The 17,239-nt window shown below is 41.2% G+C and overlaps 2 protein-coding genes across 2 annotated transcripts; one reads left to right on the forward strand and one right to left on the reverse strand.

Annotated features, from left to right (window-relative positions):
* Positions 1–4,268: 4,268 nt before the first annotated feature.
* Positions 4,269–7,663, reverse strand: best1 (bestrophin 1). Its single transcript, XM_079567879.1, has 10 exons — positions 7,640–7,663; positions 7,367–7,536; positions 7,039–7,133; positions 6,708–6,941; positions 6,414–6,568; positions 6,259–6,336; positions 5,898–6,050; positions 5,711–5,791; positions 5,482–5,633; positions 4,269–5,410 (listed from the first exon to the last, which is right to left on the reverse strand). The coding sequence occupies exons 2-10, from the start codon at positions 7,516–7,518 to the stop codon at positions 4,378–4,380; spliced, it is 2,133 nt and encodes a 710-aa protein (XP_079424005.1). The 5' UTR covers positions 7,519–7,536; positions 7,640–7,663; the 3' UTR covers positions 4,269–4,377.
* An 841-nt stretch (positions 7,664–8,504) lies between these two features.
* Positions 8,505–16,821, forward strand: rab3il1 (RAB3A interacting protein (rabin3)-like 1). Its single transcript, XM_079567239.1, has 12 exons — positions 8,505–8,638; positions 8,957–9,166; positions 11,508–11,679; positions 11,792–11,887; positions 12,372–12,449; positions 12,534–12,767; positions 14,179–14,307; positions 14,379–14,491; positions 14,706–14,729; positions 14,937–15,036; positions 15,128–15,194; positions 16,099–16,821. Exons 2-12 carry the CDS (start codon positions 8,967–8,969, stop codon positions 16,182–16,184), a joined length of 1,299 nt encoding a protein of 432 aa, XP_079423365.1. The 5' UTR covers positions 8,505–8,638; positions 8,957–8,966; the 3' UTR covers positions 16,185–16,821.
* The last annotated feature ends 418 nt before the right edge of the window (positions 16,822–17,239 follow it).

The following is a 17,239-nucleotide window of genomic DNA, read 5'->3' on the forward strand; positions in this document are numbered from 1 at the left end:
CTTGAAGGACTGCGTCAATAATTTCGCATTCATCATATCCTTTCTTTAATGCTTTTGTAATTTGTCTTTCTAAACTTGAATATCCCAGCTTATCCGTTTGATTATGTTCACCAATTTGTCCATTAATTTTCAAGTCTTTTCTATACATTGGGTGAACAACAGTTTGAGTTCTTTCAGTGAAATTATTAACGGCAGTAAGCGTGGTGGCAGAGGTGCGTGGTCTTACCACAGGTTCCGTGTTGCTGGGCGCAGTACCAGCTGTGTCCGCCAGAGGGCGGCGTGGCGACGTGGGACCAGACGTAGACAGCGTTTTTCTCAGTTCATCAATTCTGTCATTTATTTTCAATAACAATGACATTCCTCCATCTTCAAGCGACGTGACATCCTCACACTCCAAATGCTGCAGAATTAGCCTTCTCAATTTGCGAGGTGAGTTTTTATCTTCATCTTCAACATTTATTTCAAGTGTAGTGCATATTTTAAGAAGTTCCGAAGCAGGTAAGGCAATTAGCTTTCCCTCGATTTCTTCCAGCATATTATCCCATTCAGACACTTGTTCGTTAAAGTCTGGCATGATTGGAAAGTCTTTTACCTTGGCTTTGATCGTGACTTGCGGTGGGTTGTGTCGTCTTCCTTGACCTCGCTTCCGTTAGCATTAGCTCCGTGATAGCTTCGTGTTGGCGTCTCTCGTAGCGTATTCCACTCACGAATATAGTCCACACACGCGCTCCGGTAGCCACAATCCACGGTAGCGAGCCAGGTCATCCACAAACTTAATCCGACCGGGCAGAAACACCAAGATTTTGTTGCCCCCTCGAAATCACCAGGGAGAATCAGTCGGCTTTTCAAAGTTTATTTCGAGCTCAAATATTTACAGAAAAGAAAAGGTAAACATAGGTCCCCTGTGAATAAAGAATAAAATAGTTTAGCGTACTATGGATTAAGTTAAAATGGACAAACAGATAAAACGACACTTACACGTCCCAGATGTCACAAGGCTTAGGCCACGGCCCGACTACTGCGCCACAGCTTCTGCCCTGAGGCTGTGGGCCTAGCTCTTTTAAACTAGCATAAAGCGGTCACGTGATGGATGCGCTTCCGGTTTCAATTAATAAAAAGACAGTGTTTAATTTAGCGAAAAGATGAATAAATACTGTTATTTACAGTGAACCATTTACCAACAATAAGAAAGCGCTTAAATACTTTGTCGAAAATGGGCGAGCAACACAACCATTTTCACCAGGACAGAGATTGCAGCCAAGATTAATCTTGATTTTTTTTGTTTATATACGCTGATGTATGTCTTTGGTGAGTCACACATTTTCATATGGCATGAATAGAAAGTGTTACTCAAAACGTCTTTTGAAATTCATAGGTGTTTGTTTCTGGGACCTCAGACACACCGGCCACGTTTTCTGCGCGTTAATAACCCTTTTCCGCGTAAACGCATTGCCTTTTTGACGCGTTTTGACATAGAATCATTGACGGTGGATTGAAGCGGCCACATTGAGCTGTGCGTAAGCGAGCCATGGGCAACGCACATGACGCATTCCTCTCAATAGAACCAATCCTACTTTTTCTTTACGCACTGTTCCGTTTATGGCTGCCCGATCCAGTCATACCTCGGAAGCTAGGCAGGGAAGGGCCTGGTCGGTACTTGGATGGAAGACAGTTTGGCAACGCCAGGAAGGCTAGGTAAATGCAGTGTGTGTGAGTAAGTGGTTAGTAGTGGTCAGAGGGGCCGATGGCGCAGATTCGTTGCCTCGCTTCCGTCAGTCTACCCCAGGGCACCTGTGGCTACAACAGTAGCTTACCACCAACAAGTAGGGAGTGAATGAATAGTGCAATGTAAAGCGTCATTGAGTGTACTGAAAAGCGCTATACAAAACCAATGTATTGTTATTAATAAATAAATTTATGACCAAACGTGTCAAAAAGGCAATGCATTTACGCAGAGCAGGGTCATAGATGCGCAGAAAACATGGTCAGTGTGTCTGGGGATTCCAGGGAAGGTCTGTGCTACCACTAATAGCAACCCGTTAAGGTATAGGCTATTTTATTAATAATTGCTGCTCCTGTAGGAGCAGTGAGCAGCCCGTGTAGGCCAGCTCTCAGGGACCCATATTTTATACCAGGGATGCCCAAAGTGTGGCCCTCAGACCAATTTTGGTTGGCCCCATGTGGCTCTAGGCTTCTTGCTGAGTTGACACACATCGCCAGAGATTTTACTGCAAGTTTAATAATTCTACATGATTGTTTTATATATCTATTTATTTCATCAGGACAACGCACATTAATGAACAATCAATGTGTAAATGTGCCAGATTATAGTAAACTATAGTAGGAAAACTGCTCATTTAGATCTGTCGTCCCGTCGATTCTGGTCACACAAGCAATACAAGTATTTATAAAGGAATACAAAACACAATATAAAACTAGGCCTACACAAATTATATTTTTACTAAAAATGAGTGTTGGACTGATTTACTTTAATTTCATGTCAAAGAAAGTATCTGCTTCACTGTGTGAAAGGCATTTCAATTTATATATATATATATATATATATAAAAAAATATTAAAAAACTCTTCCTCACCCTCCGCGGACGGTCTCTTTATTTCCTCCAAGCTCGGGTCCTCTACCAGAGGCCTGGGAGCTTGAGGGTTCTGCGCAGTATCTTTGCTGTTCCTAGAACTGCACTTTTCTGGACCAAGATGTCTGATGTATTTCCTGGGATCTGCTGGAGCCACTCCTCCAGTTTGGGGGTCACTGCCCCGAGTGCCCCAACGACCACGGGCACCACTGATGCCTTCACCCTCCAGGTTTTCTCCAGCTCTTCTCTGAGCCCCTGGTATTTCTCTAGTTTCTCGTGTTCCTTTTTCCTGATGTTGAAGTCGCTTGGTATTGCTATGTCGATCACAACGGCTTTCCTCTGCTCTTTGTCCACCACCACAATGTCCGGTTGGTTCGCCATTACCATTTTGTCCGTCTGTATCTGGAAGTCCCACAGGATCTTGGCTCGGTCATTCTCTACCACCTTTGGAGGTGTTTCCCACTTTGACCTTGGGGTTTCCAGCCCATACTCTGCACAGATGTTCCTGTACACTATACCAGCCACTTGGTTATGGCGTTCCATGTAAACTTTCCTGCCAGCATCTTACACCCTGCAGTTATGTGCTGGATTGTCTCATTGGCCTCTTTGCACAGTCTACACCTGGGGTCTTGTCTGGTGTGGTAGATCTGGGCCTCTATTGCTCTGGTGCTCAAGGCCTGCTCCTGTGCAGCCATGATGAGTGCCTCTGTGCTGTCCTTTAGTCCTGCTCTGTCTAGCCATTGGTAGGATTTCTGTATATCAGCCACTTCCGTTATGTTTCGGTGGTACATGCCGTGTTGGGGCTTGTCCTCCCGTGACGGGACCTCCAGCACCTCATCTTCTGTTCCCCATTGTCTGAGACATTCACTGAGCACGTCATCTGTCGGAGCCTTGTCCTTGGTGTACTTATGGATCTATATATATATATATATATATATATATATATATATATATATATATATATATATATATATATATTGCAGTTTATACGCCATGGAAGGCCACAGACCAGTGGTGAATGCAATGAAAAATTAAAATGGGCGCATTTAGCAGAGGTTTTCACCATGAAACCACACCTTTATTTAAGCTAAGAAGCTTGAAGTAGCTCTTTTTGACTCCAAAATGTAAGATATGGAGGTTATATCACCACTGAATATTCCGGAAAAATACAAAAATGCTCTATTTTCAAAATTTTCAAAACTGTTGCCTTGAAGGCTATACAAAGCATTTCTTGGTCTTGCCCCGCCCCCACTCTCTAACTACATTAAACCTAAAGTTGTGATGGGTCTCAGCTCCTCTGGAGGAGATGCTGAGCTCCCTCACAGAAGAACAACATTTGGACTGTGCTGTCCTTCAGAGGAGGTCAGTTTTGGAACAGCTTATCTATAGAGAATGCCCTTATATTACATATATTACTTACATCTCTTAAAAAAAAAATAATAATACAAATAATAAACATTACCTTAAAAAGAGGGACAGCAATAATAATTTACTCTGGTTTGTTGGTTTTTAATCTAATATATGTCTATGGTTTTATTACACTTAAATGACCAACTACACAATATTAAACATGTACAGCAATTATGAAAACATTTATTATACATACATTCTTCTGCAACAGCACATTTTGTGGTGAATGGTTTCTATGTCACCGGTTAATTCCTGTAAGGTGCTTTTTGACAAGTTAATCAGGAAGTGATTAACTCTTGTTAACACTTTGTTGCCTTGTGTTTTTTCCACAGTGTATAAATCTGGTCAAAGTTACAAGGCCAGTATCTGTCATTATTTATTCTTGCTCTTTTGCCCCAGTCTTGTTCACCCCATTGTCCACTAAGACGCCCAACAGGTCCCCCTCAGCCAATGAGATTCCTGAATCGTTCGGCGAGTTGTGTTGGTTGCCTTCTGGCTGAGTGTTGGAGACTGTGTTCACAATGTTGCTTAAGCCTCCATTTGCCCCCCCATTGCTTGCCCTCATGTTGCTACTGAAGCTGTTATTAAAATTACTGTTACTTGTTCCATTGCAGAGATTCCCTGTCGTACCTGAGCCATTGGTGATGGCTGCATTAATACTGGTTGTGCTAATACTGGGATTACTCGAATTCGCAGAGCGAGATGGAGGAGTGAACGAGAACACTCTCTCACCACCAGTGATGCGGGCGCTGGATGGGGCTGTTTGGATGTCCGCTGGTGGGGCAGGATCCAAGGTGAGTCTAGGAGGGGGTCTTCGAGATAATAAGCCATGTCTGATTTTGGATATAGGGCTAAGTTCTGGTAGAGGTTCTGGAAAGGAGAAAGCCGGACCACTAGGTGCTTCACTGTCTTCTCCAAGCCATGGGAAAGCTGAAGATGGAGGTTGCAAGATGTGGTTTGGGGTGTCCGGAGCTAGGAGATGTGAGCCTATTACAGGAGGTGCAAGAGAGCTACAGCTTCGATCCCATTCATTTTGAGCCCTTCTGGTTGGTCTTGGGCGGGGAACAGCAGGGGGCACACAGTGAATGGGAGTTTGAGGACAGCTGTAAAAACCAGCTCTGTCAAATGGGGGCAAAGCAGAGAGAGCAAACTCTGACTCTGGGTTTAAAGGTTGGCGACCTTGACCTGCGGTAAAAAGGGCCTCTGGGTGCAGATACAGGGGGAAGCGGCTTAGAGGAGCCCCGGGACGTCTGCGCAGAAGAGACACCCGAGAGGAGCGAGGAAAATTGGGAGTCTGGACTCCAAGCAGCCGACCTAGCCCCCCTAACAGTGGGGTGGAGTAGTTAGCTTCTTCATTTTCCTTTATCTGTTCCAGGTTGGACTGAAACTCCATCTCCTCCTTGGCAACACTGAATGAATAAATTATAAGTCACATGAAGGGGCACTGGCTGAGAGAGATCTTAAAGATGAATTAACAAACCTGATATCCAGAGCTGAGCCCATGAAGGAGGGTTTGCGGTGTTCTGCGCTGGCAGCCGTGTATGGAGGCTGTGGTTCAGACTCATTCCAGTACATGTCCTTCTCAACCAGAGGCAAGCTGTCGTACATCTCGTCCACTGACAATAAAGACACCTGACGGGGCAGTGTCAATATTGGTGATAATCCAAACTGAATAAAACCATTAGTTTAAAGTTGTGAGAGAAGCAGACCTGCAAATTCCGATCAACCATCCAATTTGTTTCAAAGTCATCGTCATCCTCACCAAAAGGATTTATAAGTTGCTCTGCCACCTGTGAATTGATTAGACAATTAGATTTACATTTTAATATTAATATAATATTATAATTGTAATTTATTAAATGTAATAAATAATAAGAAACTAAATGTGTTTCTCACCTTGAGCCAACCCACATAGAAGAAAAACTGAAGCAGAGTGAAGATGGGCAGATAGAAGTCAATGTCATGACCGGGATAGCCTTGGGCAGGATCCAAAAACTGACGACCGATCAGACAGGCCAGGAAGAAGCTGTAGACTGCTACAGTAGCTACCTACACAGGACATGCATGTATACATTTATTTACCTCTCTTGATTACATTTGTTCTTGATGAGTGCCGATTATGGGTTATTTTATTTAATCAGGTTATTTTGCAGAAGCTGCAGGCGGAGATTACTTGATAATTTATTTACAACTTTACACTAAACTAAATACTGCTAGTCTTTGTAATTAGATTCTAATAACGAGTTACGGCAAAAACCTGAGTATAGACAAGAGGCAGGCTGATCCAGTCATAACCATACAGCTTCAAGCACTTTCCTCGCAAACTATTCAACTCCTGAAAATTGACAAAATTCAGCTCATGCATTTTTAAGTCGTTTATCAGAGCAACAAAATAATGGACTGCAAACATACAGTGAGAATGGCTGTGAGGGCTACGTCATTGTTTATTCGGCCTTCAGTTCGAGCTCTCAGAGCCAGATTAACAAACCACATTGAAGGAACCCAAAACTTGTTATGAGGGGACGGCAGGACATCCAAATGTTTCAATTCCTCAGACGTCATCAAACCTAAAACAATAAGAATTTGCAAATCACATATGATATGAACTGATTTGTAATTGAATTGACTAAAATGCATCACATTTTCTGATTGATTTCGAATTGAATTACAGTACAATGATCCTCTTAAGTAAAAGAGGACTCTTACCTGCCTGTACGAGGTGCTCCATGGTGGGAAACCTCTTGTAGACAGCGGTGCTGACAGAGCGATAGGTGAGCACCCCAGACAGGTTTGCATATCTCATCAGAGTCCGACGGGTCAGTTTAGAGACCTCATCTGCGCCACGGACATGTGCACCCACTAATGCTGCCAACCGGTCCGGCCATGGGATGTTCTCATACTGACCCCACCAACGGGACACTACTAACGTCACATAAAAACCTGGCAAGATAGAGTAAAGAATCTTAATTTACAGTTAATTGCATCTTTTACAGCTTTGACAGCATTGACAGCGTGATAAAAAAGGATGCCAACTCACCCAGGACAAATGACACAGGGATGAGCTCTGCGTAACGGTCACAGTATATCGACAGCTTCTCAAACTGTTGTTTTTGGTCTTTATTGAGTAAATATCTGAGAAAATAGGGAGACAAGGTCTACTCTCTTCTTCAAGATCCATAATATATTTGATAATGTATAGTGTTTAAATATGTTGTGTATCTGTTCATGTGCCATGGTTGCATACAATCATTCAAATTTGCATGAATTTATCATGTGTTTGTAACTCGAAATAAATAATAAAATCAAACACAAAAACAAATAGTTATCCTTTCTATTTGCTGTTGTTTTCTTTTGTAGAGCTGTACCTGTAAACCACACTGAAGAAGTAGTAGAGGACAGTGAAGATGATGAGCTCGCGATAAAGGAGTTTGTAGATGCTGCCCTTCCATCGCAAGAGCAGATGGAAGAAAGTCCCCAGTCCTGCATCGGCCACTCGGCGTGAGTAAGTTACAGTCATTGCTGTCCCAAATGAGTCCTAACATAAAAAAAACATGATTTATATTGTCGCTGTTTTTTTTCACTTTCAAAAATATTCAGAATGCAATATTAAAAGTGTCATAGTTCTTATAGCTGGGTACCTGACTTTTTGTTTTTGTAGCATAAATTTATTTTTGTCACCAGAGTATCCTGTAAGCACAGCAAAAATCAGACCTTGTCTAAAATTTAACTGAGCGACGGAAGATAGATGTAGAATCTAAATAAGTGCAATTTATTTTGGGGGTGGTCCCCCCTGCTTCACTTTGCCACTGCTCAAAGCTGCATTAAAATGTTAATATAAATAATTTGCTTGAACATTTGGTGTCTTCAGGAGGGATCGTGAGAGCTAGAAACAAGTTTGGGCCAAAACTAAATATTGTAATATTTCACAGTTTTAACTGGAAAAATCATCTACTCCAGCTTTAACAAATTTGAGTCTGACCTGTTTTTCTTAATACTCGAATGCTGAAATCTAAATCATTCCACCTAACAATACAGAAGGCTATAACAATGCAGACACAACAACTACCCTGTAAGTGTCATGTCTATTGTACTCACATTAGAGTGGTGAGGTTCGTGGCAGCGGTCCGTAGAAAATGTGCAAAGCAAATCTGGGGTAAAAAACAGAGCAGCAGGACGTCTACACCTCCGGTCACTTGATGAAATAATCTGTTCCTGTAACAAAGCTGCATTGTAGCTGGGTTGTTAATCTGGTCAGATCTGAGGACAGTACTGCTACAAATACACAGGGTATGGACACCATGCAATACCTATTTAATATATATGTAAAGTTAACTTATCAATTGTTTACTTTTACATTTTCCCCAATACTCTCAGCTCTATCCTCTCATTGTCTTGTACATTTAAATCATAGGTGAAGCGGTGGCTGCTCCCTCTAGTGGCAGATATGTGCATGAGCACACCAGCAGAGCCAGAAGGTGTTGGTGATTAACCCTTCCTGTCTAACCAGGAGACCAGCAGTGGGGCGAAGTGCGGGCGCTGCTTAACCTGCAAAACTCACTTATTCCAATGGTACTCCAGTGGTTTTATGGCTTTATGATGCAAACAACTCCTCTCAACAGATCTTAATCACTATGACTGTGAGTATACTACTGTTTACATTCTGCACTTATTCTGAGAGTGATGCTATAAGTTCAGTGTTATTTCATACTATACAATTGTATGGCTTGTTTTTTTTTTTGGGGGGGGGGACCTGAAGGATATGTAAAAGTCCTTTGTCCTTCAGCACAGAGACGTATCAAGAGCGATATTATGTATCAAAGTTTACACAGTGGAGGTCATTCTTTGCCAGCTAAGGACAAGGAGACATGGTCTTTATAGCTCAGGCATATACAACAAAGGATGATTTATATTATATGATCAAACCAAATAATTCGATATTTTTCTCATTTTGACAGTGGCAGAGACATGGATGCCTTTGAGGGGATTCACAGTGTCCACATTTCCCCCTCACCTCCATCAACCTCCTCTGGTCCTAGTTATGAAGTGGTGAGAGCCGGAAGGTCAGGAATCGCTGTTTATTCCTCTGCAGTCTTCTTTGGGACACATGGAGCCATTGGTCGACACACGCCAAGCAGGAAAGCCGAGGAAGCCTGTGCTGTGGGAAAGTAAGTGCACTGAACAATGCACTGTGTGGGAAAGATGGAGTTTGATTATAGTGCAATACAAAAATAAAATCATATCCCACACTTATCTGTTGACCTAGACCTTTGTGACACACACACAAAAGTGAGTAGAATATGATTTGGCTGTCTTTATCTTCTGGTTTTGGTACTTTTGGTCAAAGGTTTTATCAAATCATGTGCTTTGTCATTTTTATCAAGAAGGAAAAGAATCACAATGAAAGAAGTGATAAACCATTAAAGTGATAGTCTGTACGTTTGCAAAGTGAGGAAAGATGGAGTGAAATTTGAAAGTAAACAATCAAATTCCTCCCCTCTTTAACCAGAAAGCCCCTCTTTGTTTGTAAAATGAGGAGAGCAGGAACAGAATTTTCAAAAGTAACCTATCAAGCTCTTCCCCCACCTCTCCTGATTGGTCCTGACAGCAGTGTTAATTTCGTCGACTAAAATATTTAGTCTTAATTTTAGTCAAAGTGATATTTTTGACGACTAAAATTGGACTAAAACTAAATTAAAAGTTTCTCATGAGACTAAAACTATGACTAAAATGTCCAGATATTTTAGTCGACTAAAATAAGACTAAATAAAAATGAAAAGGAGAGACTAAAATCATCCAAACTTCTATTGACCGTCTGAAAGAGCCTCAGATCATGTAAATTCTCTGCCAAAGGATCAGCTCTGAGCTTTGTTCATGTGGAGCAGCTCCATGAAGCAGAAGAACAACATTAAATATGATTATAATCAATATTATCAATGCCGAGTCGACTAAATTAGTCTTAAATTTAGTCGACTAAATTGACATGCAATTTTAGTCGACTAAAACTAGACTAAAATTGAAAAGATTTTTTCGACTAAAATTAAATTAGTCAAAAGACTAAGACTAAAACTAAATTAAAATATGTTGTCAAAATTAACACTGCCTGACAGGCTGGTTCACAGGAAAGGCTCGTCTCATTGGTCAATGTGGGAGGATACTAGACTATCATTAGTTGCTGAGATCCGGGAAGGACGGACTTTACAAAAAAACAACAAAAAAACGTATATATATTACTTACTTAACATCAAAAAGCAACACCAGGTGATCAATTTTGCACATTTTATAAAATTTGTAATAGACTTCCAGACTATCACTTTAAGTTATATTTTTGGTCAAAAGAAACTAATGCCCCAACACCTTCATTCTGCTCATGCAAAGGATCCAGCTAGAGCTTAGCCAATATATTTGTAAAGATTAAATGAGGTAAATAAATAAACAGTTCTTAATTAGTATTTGTATAAGGCACAACATGGTCACAGTTACATCCATGGACCAGTGGTTCACCAGTATAATTAGTGGCAAAGTCCTGGCTTACATCAGTGAGCTCAACTGTTGACATCAGTGACATGTAATAAGCCTCCTGGGGTGAGATATAGGCACTTACATGGTGCGCTGTGGCAGACTGGACTACATTTTTTTCCTTGGTGGCTCTGGGAGTGGATGTGGATCATGTGATCAGCGAGCGAAAAAGAGGCAGAGCTCCGGGAGAAACTCACTTATGGGAAAGTACGAGTTGTTGCTACAAAACAATAGCCCGATGAATATCTTCCTTATTGTTGCAACTTTCGTGAACATGTAACTCTCGCGCCGTACGGGCCTGGACTGCGGTTTGTTATTGCGCCCGCATTCCTTCCTTCGCGAGCCGCCGTGATTGGAGAAGTTACGCACACAGCCCTGGATCAGACTTGAAGACAATAGCTACCACTGCGAGAGAAAAGTGTCAGGGCACTGGAGGGGAGAAGCTGACATTGCCTCTTCTGGACACCGAGCGAGAGGGTAAGGGTGCGGCGTCACGAGAGGGAAACTTATCCGGAGAAATGTGTGAGGTTTGCCGTCTGTACTTGGCGATCTATGGGTAATAATCAGCTGGTTTGAATAATAAGTCATCCTAGCTGTCACTGTCAGACAAAAAAAAGAATATCACGTTTCATGACTTCTCTGTGGAGCAGTGGACACAGTCTGGAGTTTATCTGTGGGCACTTCCTTTCGGGGGATACATGTGTCGTTAAATAAAATGCCACTCTGTCCCCCACAAAATGTAACTCTTGCAACACATGCATTCCTAGGTAATGACAAACTCACAATAATACAGTGTACAGTCATGTTCTATGCAACCTGCTTGAAAAATAAGGTCAACACATTTATTATGGGACACACATTTTAAAAAGTAAAAGTTGCCATTTAAAACACTGTCCACTTATGATCATGCAATGTTTGTTTTTGTTTATAAATTATTTTTGTTGTTGTTGCTCTGTTTCTTTAATTCGGACTAAATCAACATGTGTCTAGATTGGTCGATCTGGATCCTGAGCCGGAGTCCCACCTGGAGGAAGGAGGCGGGGGCCATGGGGGCTCGAGGGACCTGTCCCGACTCCGGAGCGCCTCACTGGAAATCAGAGAGAAAGAAATCCGAGAAAAGGGCTCGGAGATCCTCAGGGAACAGCTGGACGCGGCGAAGAGGGTGTAGTAACCTACTTTTACACGCACAATAACAGTGATGTGGCTTGTCAAAACGGTTGACAAAGCAGATTTGACTTCCTTTGGTGAATGTGCTTATGTGCCGTTTGTCTCAGGAACTGAAACTCAAAGACAAGGAGTGCGAGCGGTTGTCACAGATCAGGAATCAGCTGGAGCAGGAGCTGGAGGAGCTGACGGCCAGTCTCTTTGAGGCAAGCACTAATTGCCCCTTGGACTAAACTGCTGTGCTGTGCAGGGTCTGACAGCGTGAAGATGCTGTCTCTTCACAATCACAAGATACGGTTCAAGATTTAGGATTAAAGCCTTTGTCATATCCTATCCTAACCTCCTAACCAGCACCAAATACTTATACCATACCCCAATAACACTATTCATAATAAGGAAGTAGTATCAACACCATCTGACTTTCATAGCTCCATATCTGTTATCCATTCACTGTTTTACTGGACACTTTTTCAGTCTATGGAAAGTCCTTTCAAAGTGTAAACAATCTTAAACAAAACTGTTGTTTGTGACGAAAGGGTGGAATCTTATTGTTTAGCACTTTTTCTCACATGACACAAGTCACACAGTGCTTCACAAGGGCCAATTTTTCTTTCACTCCTGACTCTTATATGGAGTGAATGATATCCAATAATGTCGAGTGTGATTAGAAAGTTTGTCTTTTTCCATAAGGAAGCGCATAAGATGGTACGAGATGCCAATGTGAAACAAGCAGCAGCAGAGAAGCGGTTAAAGGAGGCTCAGGGAAAGGTATGTCGACTTTTATGGTCAGAGCTTAAATCTTTTTTCTTTTTTTTTAAGTGGAAAAGGTCTTTTGATGGTTCTGTCTCTTAGATTGATGTCCTCCAAGCAGAAGTCACGGCACTAAAGGCTCTGGTGTTGACTTCGACTCCAGCTTCACCGAATCGTCAGCTCCATCCACAGCTGCAGTCGTCATGTACCAGAGGAGCGTATAAACATATGGGCCACAGCCGAAACAAGAGCACCAGCAGCGTTCTTCCGCAAACGAACGGGAAAACAGACGCACAACCCGTCTCAGTTCAGCCCATGACAAAAGAGGACAAAGAGGTGATGTCTAAAGATTTAAATGTTCTCGTTCTTCTAGCATGTTATTCTTCTGTTCTTTCTTGGCTTCAACTACTACCTTTCAATGCTAACTTTTTCAGGCTTTCTGTGTTCAGCCTGTTCCTGCTTTCCTTTCGCTTATTTTCTGCCTACTTCCTGGATACTCTGTCCCTAGGACCTATGAACCTTACAAAGAAGTGCAGGGGAAAGAGATCAACTACAGACAGGTAACTTTATAGACATTCATAAAAGGTGAAGTTAGTTTTAGTTTATTAGTTTATGTAACATATGTAAAGATGCTTTATACCAGATTATTCCTAAACTGCAATCCCTATAATATAAAATGTGTATCCATCAAAATATACACAAACACACTACAAACATCCAGTCACTACACCATTGTGACCACAATCATGTAAAATAACATCGCCCAAAAAACAAACAGAAAAAGAAAAACAACGTGCTGTGTGATTTCTTATTTTTATTTCTATCTTGATTCATGTACAGTATTTCTAGACTGACCAAGGCTACAACCAGCCAAGTGGAATCGTTTTTTTTTTTTTTTTTGTATTTCAAGTGCAATAACATGCTCTGACTCTGTCTTATTTTAAGCTACATAGCAATATTCAATTCATTCATGTTTTCTTTTTTGCCGACTAGCGTAATTGCCTAATGCAAGTTTTGGGCCGAATTGAGATTTTTGTTTCAATGTACTCTGTGTATACACTTCTGACTCTTAAAGGAACAGGCCACCGTTTTCCCATACTGAGATATTTTCTTACCTGAGCTTAGACGAAATGATTACGTACCTGTCTGGTCTTTGTGCGTGCGCTCAGTCACGCAAAAAGACCAATGTTGTTGTTAGCATTTAGCCTCTCCTGTTGGGACCAAACGGGGTTGAAGTTACACGTTTTCCCTATTTAAATACGATTACATGAGTAGTTACACGATCCAAGTATTGTTACACAAAATTAAACATAGTGGCAGTAAAGTGAAGATATTACTGCATGGACATCGACATGTTTAATTTTGTGTTCTGACTATACTTGGATCATGTAACTACTCTCGTAACCGTATTTAAACGGGGGAAACATGGAAGAGCTTGGTCGCTTCTCGCTTCACCCCCGTTTGGCCCTATAGAGGAGAGGAGGAGAGGCTAAACACTAACAACATCTTTGGTATTTTTGCGCGACTGAAGGCACAACAGATATATTCATATCTCAGTATGGTAAAAAGGTGGCCTGTTCCTTTAAGATTGCCAACTTCATGGCCTTTTCTCCATTCTCCCAAAAAACTCAATTTATGACTTGGGCAATTATGCTTGCAGGCAAAAAGGCAGCATGGAAGACTGACTAAATTACCAGTACAAAAAAAAAAAACATCTAATGAAGTAGATTATTGCATGACTTTACAGATGGACTCTGTTTTATTCGCTGAGTTTTTGATGTGGAAAGAACACGCGAGTTTGGACCGCTCTTCTGCCTTTCTGAGTCGGATCTACAGAGAAGACATCAGGCCGTGTCTCTCCTTCACTAGATCCGAGGTCAGACACTACTCCTTCAACGTCACCATTTCAACCAGTCACCGACTCATTGTCATGCTGTTTGTCCGCAGTTGTCTCAGATGGTGCAAAGTGCAGTGGAAAACAACTCTCTAACTATTGAGCCTGTCGCCCTGTCAGCATTACCCGCGGTCAAGGCTTCATCGCTGGAGTGCGGCAGCCTTAAGTGAGTTATCTGTAGAATCTAACCCTTAAAGAAACTGGCCTGTCACTGTTCACTTTAAACAATAGGCAAGTCATCTCTGGAAAATCACCTCTCGCGTGATTTGGTTGTGACAATCCCTTGTTGTTCTTTATGGCTTTTTACTACTGTCTTTATCTAAAATGGATTTAATCAATGGGCACATTTCTAATCCCTGTTTGATTAAAATCTCTTCCAGTGGCCTTAGGGCAGCAATAGAGACGTAAGTGCTTTCGGGAGTATTTCTTTTTCTGAAATATTTTCTATAACATCCAATTTGTGTCTGTCGCGAATGCTTTTTCACTAACTCCGGCACACATTTTGGTTGCATGTCTAATTCATGGCTTTGCATATTCTTTCGGACACGTGATGCAGTCTTTATTGACCCAAACACTGGTCATTGTTGCTCAGAGCGCTTCTGTGCTTATAGGAAATGCGCGTTGAGTGGCCTGCCACGAATGTGCCGGCACCGCATCAAACTTGGTGACAAAGGAAACTACTATTATATCTGTCCTTCAAGTCGAGCCAGGGTGACTATTTATATCGAACCTTTGCACAAATAAAACTACCTGCTGGAGCAATCTTTAGTTGTTTATGTGACTCATCGGTCTTTATTTTCAGATCACAGCTGTTTGTAACTTTTTTACATACATCCGCTACATCCAGCAGGGCCTGGTTAGACACAACGGTAAGTCATAATACACATTTTACCCGGAACATTATGGCAGGTAAATTTGTTATTTACCTGCCAAAAACTGACCACCAAAAATTACAGTGAAAATGAACTGTTGGCCAATCACAACATTCTTTCTATGCACTATTTTTATAGCATCAATTATACATTATTCTGCAGACTTGAAAGATGCAGCATTTTGTTTTAAAAACATACATCTTTGCTAACCCAATTTATCCATTTGACCTTCTGCAGCTCAATTTGTTATTTACTTGTCAGAATTAGAGATTATTTTCAAATTGAGTAATCTTGACAATAAGTTTATACAATGAAATGGGATTTTTAAAAAGGACACCAGAGAACATCTAAATAGAGACAGATAAAATAGTTTTTTCGGCAACAATTGACGTTGGATGTAATTTGTGTGTTATGTGTTTTGTTTTGAGTGAGAAAACCTCTCCTCTCAGCTGATGGAGTCTGTGTATACTGTGCAAGATAACTACTTGATGTGTTTACTGTTCAATAATCGATTTGTTGTTTGAGTCCTAGTTGGAAAACATAGAGCATCAGAAATGTCTTATTTAGCACATGGTCATAAACATCACAGTTGTTTGCCGTTTGGAGTTAATTGACTTCACGATCCAGCACACCAAAATAAAAGCAGCTCGTCTCATTGGTCAGTTCAGCAGGTACTTGCAACATGTACACAAAATGTAATTAAATACACACATTTTAAGTGTTTTGTCTAATAGTTAGGCAGAAAGAAAGTTGAACCAATCAATAAGATGGTGCTTTTATTTGGGTGTGCTGCATCGAAACAGGAAGTCACTTCTTGGGCGGCGTTGTTTTGATTTGAAGTTATTCTTGTAGGATATGACTCCGTTTCGTTTGCTCACTCAGGTATCTTTTTATTTTACAGCGGAGCAAATGTTTTGGGAGGTGCTGCGGCTTCGTAAAGAAATGACTGTGGCAAAGTTAGGTTTCTATGTGACAGATCAGGGCTAAAGAGGGTACTACTTTCAAAAATGATCTGTATAACAGAGCGGTACCAAACTGTGGAGTCTTGCACCCGAGGCCTGAAGTCGATCTCCACAAACGCAAGGATACAATTTGTTAAACCGGTAACATGGGTTTCAGTTTACCATCAGTTTGGCCTGCCCACCACACATGACATTTTGTTCCGGCATGGCTCGACAGTTTCCCTTTCCTAAAGATGCTTTGTATAAAAACAAATGAAGGACTGGCTGCCTCATACAATGTACATGTTTTTGTTCTGTTTTTCTTTGGATCTGGAACTATGTGTGTTTTTTAAAAGATGATTATGCTTTAATACAAGTTAGTGTGGCTTTTTTCATTTTTTTTCAATCAATTTATTGAATTGTACTTGTATGCAATCTTATAATTAAAAGCCATGCAGATGCAAGAATGCAGCCATATTACATGAAGTTTATTATTTGTACCTCACAGTATAGATTTATATCCCATTGTTAAGTATTTGACTGTAAATACAAAGAGAATGGTGCGTAAGTGCAATAGCCGTTTCTTAGCCTGGTTTAGGCCTGGAGCCCTCTAGCCTCATTGTGCTGATTAAATGTGTTCTTTTGTAGTTTACACACTCCATTAAACAAGCTGTGCTACCGGACCTTTGTACTGTCCCCACTTTATTGACACTTTATGATCTTGTAAACTGTTTGGTCGATGCTGGTAATAAATTTACACCTAGATGGCAGGAAAACCTATTCTTGTAACTGCTCGGATTCACAGTAGCTCTTTTGCCAGGAACTGCATTGCCACAAAAGAGCTACTACACGCCCACAGCAATCAAACCGGTTCTGAAGTGATAATAAAGCACATAATCCAGAGGAAATGCTGCCGTGTAGGCATTCCAGTCCGATTTTGATTTCTGGGATTTGCACAAGAGCTTTCCTAACAATGTGCTAAGACTCAAAAGAGGAGAGAATGAATAAATTGTAAGTGAGGTTACAGTAAGGTGTAAATAGGTGTATCTTGGGGGGTATGTAGTACATTCATGGCAAGTTTAATGAAAAGAGCATTTAATA

This window comes from Gobius niger, assembly GCF_951799975.1.
Source record: "Gobius niger genome assembly, chromosome: 12".
Lineage (NCBI taxonomy): Eukaryota > Metazoa > Chordata > Actinopteri > Gobiiformes > Gobiidae > Gobius > Gobius niger.